This window comes from Egretta garzetta, unplaced genomic scaffold (genome assembly GCF_000687185.1).
Source record: "Egretta garzetta isolate BGI_Z169 unplaced genomic scaffold, ASM68718v1 scaffold447, whole genome shotgun sequence".
NCBI lineage: Eukaryota > Metazoa > Chordata > Aves > Pelecaniformes > Ardeidae > Egretta > Egretta garzetta.
In genome coordinates, this window is record NW_009260397.1 from 1 (window position 1) to 7,332 (window position 7,332).

Below are 7,332 nucleotides of genomic sequence, written 5' to 3' on the forward strand. Positions count from 1 at the left end.
CTGCAGTAATAGCAATATAAAGGATTTTCTTATAACCTTGAAAACTGTCTCCAGCTAACTTGCAGTAGAAGTGAAGGTGGGAACTTTACATCTACCTTGAGGAAAGAACTTCAACCTTTTTTTTTTTTTTTTTTTTTAAATGCCATTAAGCCATTAAATTATAAGGCCATTTAAAAAAGTTGACCATATAAAAAGGTGCACATCTTCATCTACCTAAGCAAGAAGTAACAATATCCATCCCTCATGCATGCAATAAAACAAGGCAAATTTTTTTTAATAGTATTATTGCAGCCCTTTGTTTTATGTCAATTTTTAACATTATAGAAATGCTAAATTATGTATTTGCCTAAAAAAAGTTGAAAGTGACAACGTGGTTCATAGCAGGACTTTGGTCTCAAAGTCAGGAGGTCTGGGTTCTATCCCTGGCCTTGCAGTCCACTGTATGACACCAGCCAGGTCACTTCCACTTTCTGTGCTTCTCTTCCTCTCCTGCCTGATAACTGAGATTTTCTTTCACCGGGATGCTGGGGTCTAGGGCACAAAGGGAGCTGGATCTTGGGCACTATCCCAGCACTTACTGCAAAGCGATAGAAGGTATTGTAGTGATCGTAACGCTGCTGCGTGAGTCTTGGCTGACTTCTCATGCTTTTACAAAAAGTGTTGGATGTGCAGTTTTAGCAATGTGGTAATGTGGGATATTGATATGGGGTTAAAGAAACAAGTTTACCTTCTAATCTCCTTTAGCTGTGGAAAGTCCTGGAATGCTCCTGCCCTGTGTACCAGCACCTTGTTGTGATTTCGGGTGGGGGCATGTAGAAATACTAAAACCAATTTGGAATGTCTTGGGTATGAAGGAGTTGATGTTGTCTAGCTGTATTTAATTATGGCACCAGTTGCTTATTGATTAGCTGCTTGAGTCTTGGTTCTGCCTCTATTGCAGCCGAAATGTCTTGACTGCTTTGGGGAGATAATTCTGTGGCACAAGTATCAGATACTTCAGATTTTTTTCTCATTTGTGATCTGCATGAGCAGCATTCTGGGACTATTCTGCTAGCCCAAAAATATTTGGGGAGGAGTGGGAGGACAAATTAGTTTCATGTAGCTTGTCTTGTTTCTTCTGTTCTCTTCATGCTCTCTCCCACCCTCTCTTTAATGCATCTTTTAAATATACCCCTACTCCTTGGCTGCGTAGCTGCCACGGTGCCTGAGCAACGGACAGTGACGCTTGATGTGGATGTGAATAACCGCACTGACCGTTTGGAGTGGTGCAGTTGTTATTACCATGGCAATTTCTCCCTGAATGCTGCCTTTGAAATCAAGTTACACTGGATGGCAGTGACTGCAGCTGTTCTTTTTGAGATGGTAAGAGTCCTTGTGTTCTGGGTGGCCGCAAGCAATGCCTGTCTGGCCTCTGTATGCCTTATACCACTGGGGACGTTGTCACGTGAAGTCTTAGGAGAGAGGCAGTGGGTTGGATCTGCTCTTATTTCCATAAGTAATTGTACTGGTGGTAGCATTGCTGCATCTGGTCATCATTTATCATGCTATCTGTAGTCATTCTGTCTGCAGGATAGTGCTCTGCTTTTAGTGGGTTTCATGCACAGTATGCAGAGATCAGTGCAGGTCAAGGTGATAAATTTCAAGTCCCCCTCAGGCAAATCTTAAGCCCTGAGCTGGGTCTTTGGAGAAGGATCTATTTCACGTTGCATTCCTTCTATCCCCAAACCTGAAAATCTTAAATCTCTGTGGAATTGCTTTCATGACAGGGCTTTTCCAGCCAATGTGTTCTTCCTGTTCAGCAATGCTTTTTAGCTTTTTTCTTAACTTGCTGAAAACGTTTTGAATTGAAAATGCGAGTGGTTTGTGTCACTTTTTAATGTTTAGATTTTTTTTGTTTTCCCTTTTGTAGCTTCTGTAAAACTCAAATTATTTAATACCAGGTTTTACCCCACCCACCCAGATAGCACGAGGTGATTGGTTTTGCTTTTATTTAAAATCTATTGCACTGTTCCAGTAAAGCAGCAGTGCTCAGCCACTGACGATAAGTAGGCTGAATCAGTTCCTGAAAAATGTCCTGTTTTAAAGTGCTTTCTGATTGATGTGGCACTTAAAAAAGGAAAGCCTGATGTCTTGTGCTTGTACTGCTTTGCTTACAAGGATGCTTGTGTGATTACCATGCAAAGCAAGCTGAGCCTGTGGAGAACCGAGCATGTCTGGTCTGTTCTCGGGGAACGAGTTTCTCCTATGCACATAGGAGCCTTTCTTCACTGACATATGTCGTATGATTCATTGTTTGAATCTTTTCTCAGGTTCAGGGTTGGCATCGGAAAGCCACATCCTGTGGTTTCTTGCTAGTTCCAGTCTTGGAAGGCCCATTTGCGTTGCCCAGTTACTTGTACGGAGACCCACTTCGAGCTCAGTTGTTCATCCCACTCAACGTTAGCTGCTTGTTGAAGGAGGGTAGTGAGCATTTGTTTGATGGTAAGAAATGTTCTTTGCCTTACTTGGTGTACTTTTCTGGAAGCAGGTTCCTTCTGGCATGTAGCTGACATGAAGAACCTCATTTACCAGACGTGCATTAGCTGGTTGAAGGGCCTGTTTTACATTTCAACAGCCACCCTTAGGAAGGTGGTGCTTGGAGAAAGCTGTGCGGGCAGGCTAATCAGCATGCAACAGTGTATGAAGTTGGCAGCAAGAAGCACCAAGGCACAGGAAAGGTTGTCTCTCTGGTGGTCTTTGTTGCCATAATGTTGCATACCCTTATAGACCCTGTATCAAGCAGTTACGCTGACATGATGTTATACTGTAAGAGTCTGTTTTGCTGGTAGACCCTGCCCACAGTTGCTCTGCGTTTGTGCCCCGTGTTTGTTTATTCTCCCCCTCAGCAAGATTAGGCTTGCATGACTGCCATCCTCTTTTTTTTTTTCCACTGTCGTTCCCATGGTTACATTCATAGTAAGAGTGTTTGCACATGAGATTAAGAGCTAGAAACTGCAATCTCTTTTTCTGCAATCACCTTTTTGGGTGATGCTGTTACGGCAAGTCCCAGGTGGAAGCTCAAAGATCAGAGAACTCTGTCCCCATGCAGAGAGAGGCAAATTGCATCATGAGAAGGGCTCTGTTCTAAAATAGTAAAGATTATAGTTGTCTTTATTTTCATTAACCCAGTGTCTAGGTATAAATGTGAAACAAGCAGTGACAAATCCATATGCTGTGAGGTCACTGTAACCCCACTGACTTTGAACTAAATATTTTCAGAGCACTCTGTGGTATACACAGCAGCCCACTCTCTTTCCTTGCCCCCTCCCACACACCCCATTATGTTCCTCTCCTTTGTCTCGAGAGACACAAAGCTAAATTCAGGGATGAGTCTGCTACTGGAGCATACGAGACATGTATCTAATAAGATGGCATTCAAGGGACAGCTGACAGAAAAAAGTGTGACTAAAAGAAATGGCTAGAAAAAACAAAGTGCACAGAGGTCTTCTGAGGAAAACTTGAATCTTTAAAAAGGAGGAAATAAAGTGGCTTTACGTAGGTAATTGTTACCTTTTTGTTTGTTTCAGGCTTTGAACCAGAAACATACTGGGACCGTATGCATCTTCTCCAGGAAGCAATAGCATACAGGTATGTACAGAGCAGAATGACTGAGGTTCATATCTCCCTGGATAATGTAGGATGAAGACCTGTGCCGAACAGTCACTCCTGAGTTGCCTCTCTGAAGTCTGCTTACAGACTATTAGACTAAAACATGACTAGAATGCCTGGAGGTGGTTCTGTGGTTGCATGGGGCAGATAGATAGTGTTTCAGCTTGTCACTCAGCAAACCATACTCTCCTCCTAGGGAGGGTATTGGCTTTGGAAGGTGCCCTGTTATTCTAAGTTCGAAGCAGGTAAATTGTAAACAGATTTCTTCCTGAGAAGGGAGAGTTACTTCCTCCATGCGTACTTAACACAGTCTTGAACTGGATGACAACCAATGATTGACAATAGGTAAAAGACTGGGTTGCAAGTTGTACATAGGAGGTGGACCCAGTTTAAGAAGAAATTGTTGGAAACCTTGGATACTATCTAGCCTTACCCCATTGTCTGCTTGAGTTGCGAGTTCGTTTCTTGGTGTTGCTGCCAAAGTATTTTTCATGATAGAGCGACTGCCTTTTGTAATGGACTTTAGCTTGCAAATAAGCTTTCATTAGCTTAGAAGGCAGAAGGGGAACAAGTATTCTTCAAACAGCAAAGAACTGTCAGGTGAGCTGCTTGAAGTTCTGCATGGAATATTGCCCAGCATGAAAAAAAATGATCTTACAGCTTGAAACATGCCCAAGGAAATGTCTGTCTTGACTATCGCTCTTCCCTCATTCATGTGCAGCTGCCCCATTATGTCAGAGACTGCCCAGTGCCCTCCCAAACTGAGCTGCTGGTGTTCTTGTTTCCGGCATGAGTTAGGACAGAGATCAGCGTGGAGTTACAAGCTTTCACACCGTGCCTAGCAGGGGTGGAGAGTATTTGGAGCAGCTCAGCTCTCTTCATCCCTTTTCCCCTTGCCTTCAGGCAGCAAGAAAAGGGAGCTTTTGTGATAGTGGAAAGTTTTCCATGCCTTGGGCTGAATGAATCCTAGCTGGAGTGGTGCTTTTTTTTATTTTGTTTTGTTTTGGTTTTTGGTTTTTTGTTGTTTTTTTTTATTCCCCTGCTGTTTGTTTCTCCAGATTTGGATTTGTGCAAGATAAATACTCGGCCTCTGCATTCAACTTCCCAGCTGAGAACAAGCCCCAGTATATCCATGTCACAGGTGAGCAATATTTGTCAGGCACTGGGGCAAGGAGGAGGCTATTATGAACAAAAGAACCGTTTTACATGCAGTCTCAGTGATATTGGTCCTAATTATGTCCCCAGTCAGATGATAAGTAGCTGTATCAGCCAACACAGACCAGAAAACTGGAAAGGCAGTAGGAAAAGCACAAAGTGTTGCTGCTAATCAATGGCACTGGTTTGAAATCTTGCTGTATAGTGTCTTTGAAACTTTTCTTTCCAGGAGATGCAGAAATAAAACAAAGGCAGAGCTTATTCCAAGTACAGTGTAAATAAATGTGATCTGGAAGCTAGAAGAAGGGGAAGGTGTTGGGTCAAGTTAGTGCTCTGGTCTCATGCTTAAAGTCAGTTGTAGATGCATCTCTACCCACACACGCTGTGTAGGAGATGATAGATAAAGCATTTAGGATCCACTTGCTCTCATTATTCTTCATAAATGTTGATGATCTAACTAAGCTCCATGCATGATATATTACAGTAAAATAACTTTGTATGTTCAGAGGGGTTGCTGAGACATGAAGACAATGACAGGAAGAGAGCTTTTGGAAAATTGCAAAGAGAATGGAAATTGATGTAAAATTAGAAAGATGGATTAGAGCGTGCAGCTTTGGTTCATTCCCTTCTACCAAGAGAAAGGCAAGGCTAAGTGTGCACTCTCCTGGTGGTGTTATTTGCAGGAAGTAACATGTAAAAGCAAAGGAGGAAAAGCAGATCACATTTTATCTTGCTAAAAGGCAATTAAATGAAACTCAGTCCAGTTTCCTTTTCAGAATTTAATGAGTCAGCTACCAGTTGTAGGGACTTAGGTCTGCCTAAGGCTAAAGTCCTGTCTGTTTCCTCCAGGGACAGTGTTTTTGCAGCTACCATATTCCAAGCGGAAATTTTCTTGTGGGCAGCAGCGACGCCGGCGCAACTCCACTAGCTCCACCAACCAGAACATGTTTTGTGAAGAGCGCATTGGCTACAACTGGGCCTACAACACCATGCTGACAAAAACGTGGCGGTCCAGTGCCACCGGGGATGAGAAGTTTGCTGATCGGTTGTTGAAAGACTTTACAGACTTTTGCTGGAACAAAGACAGCCGGCTTGTTTTGTTCTGGACTGATTGCCTAGATAAGATGCATGCTAGTGCCCCATGAAATAGGGTTGTATCTCTTAGGGAGATGGCTAGAAGCTTTACCTTGTGGCAAGGAAGTAGAGGTGAAGGATGACTGGAAAAGAGCCTCTCTGATGGATTCATCTTGAAGCTCCAAGAGGACCTGATCAATGTTGCTGTTGATATTCAACAGAATTTGATTAAGCCCTTGGAAAATGAATCTGAGCTCTTGGCTTGCCAATATCTATCACCTGGCCTCAGCCTGGTTTCAGGTAGCTGCAGTCCTTCATTGCCAAAACTTCAGTTAGAGCAGAGGCAAAGGAGGGAGTGTTAGATTCTGTGCAGGGTGTGATGGTAGCAGCTTACTGTCATTGGAAGTGATTGGTGCCGTTTGCTGTAAGATAAAATGTGAGGCACCTGTTAAATTTCATACATGTAAATAAGTAAAAATGCAGAAAATCAAGTGACTTGATGTTTTGTTGTAACTCCAGACAGCAATACAGAATTGGGGAGTAAAATTGCCAAAAGGAAATACTGCTTCTTATGTCCAGCATGATGATGAAATTCTCAAAGTTTGGTGGTGGGGCTTTGTTGTTTAAGCATCCAAGACTTTCTGTCTCCAGCTCTGGATCTAGAACAGTGCCATGCAGCAGGAGCAAGAAGCAGTTACTGTCCTGCAAGGCCAGCATCCAAGCCTAAGGAGAAATCAAGGGCAACCGGACACAAGATGCTGCTGATTGGAGGAACAAGGAGGATTATGAGCAGATTTTTAGGATGTGTCTGCATGCAGCAAACCAAAGATGCCTAGGCTCGAGTATGTCTTTGTCTTTGTCTTTGCAGGGGAAGCTCGCGTATGGTGCACGGACTTTGCATGAGCTCGTTACTGAAGTGCAGATTTGGGGTGGGTTCGGGACCTGCACCCGGTAGTGCTGGGGGCGGGGGGGGGGCTGTTGACTCCTGCTGGGAGATCCTTACTATTGTTACCTGTTCTTGCTAAATGGAAGTCAGCAGAGGGCTGACACATCCACAGTGGCGTTCAGACCTAATTCAAGGAAAATCATAGCTGCTTCAGTTTTCTCCCTTAAACCGAGTCTGGATGACTCATCTGTTATTAGGCAGTACCCACCTGGAAGAGGTGGGTTTGGGCTGCGTGCCTCTTCATTCAGTTCATCTGAGCGTGTCGAAATTACCAGTGCGTGTCTGATCCCCATTAACGTCTTAAAAAATACTCTGTAGTATGAAAGCAACTTGCTGCCATCTATTCTACGCGATTTTACTATGGAAGTAGCAGTGCGTGCAGCAGTTGCTTTGTGAAAGCAATTTCGGGGGCGTGGGGGGTGTGGAGGTAGAGTGCGGGGGCAGCCCTGCAGCACCCCGCGTCTGCAAGGGCCTGGAGGCCAGCAGCGGCTCCGCCGCCGCGGCGGCGC

The 7,332-nt window shown here is 44.0% G+C and overlaps 2 protein-coding genes across 3 annotated transcripts in view; both read left to right on the forward strand.

Moving 5' to 3' along the window:
* The first annotated feature begins 6 nt into the window (after nt 1-6).
* LOC104130131 (GATOR complex protein DEPDC5-like) lies at nt 7-6,301 on the forward strand. The gene is made up of 5 exons (XM_035898606.1): nt 7-1,362; nt 2,310-2,481; nt 3,567-3,627; nt 4,707-4,789; nt 5,653-6,301. Exons 1-5 carry the CDS (start codon nt 1,129-1,131, stop codon nt 5,946-5,948), a joined length of 846 nt encoding a protein of 281 aa, XP_035754499.1. The 5' UTR covers nt 7-1,128; the 3' UTR covers nt 5,949-6,301.
* The window catches only part of ANHX (anomalous homeobox), a 13,646-nt gene continuing 12,408 nt past the window's right edge, over nt 6,095-7,332 (forward strand). The window contains exons 1-2 of one of the 2 annotated variants that reach the window (XM_035898605.1): nt 6,095-6,177; nt 6,746-6,806. Coding sequence is in view for 1 of the 2 variants with exons in the window: in XM_035898604.1 (XP_035754497.1) it covers nt 6,706-6,719 (14 nt within the window). In the remaining variant the exon portion in view is untranslated. Of the gene's footprint in view, nt 6,178-6,306; nt 6,720-6,745; nt 6,807-7,332 lie in introns of those variants that run through there. The other variant, XM_035898604.1, reaches the window with a different exon arrangement.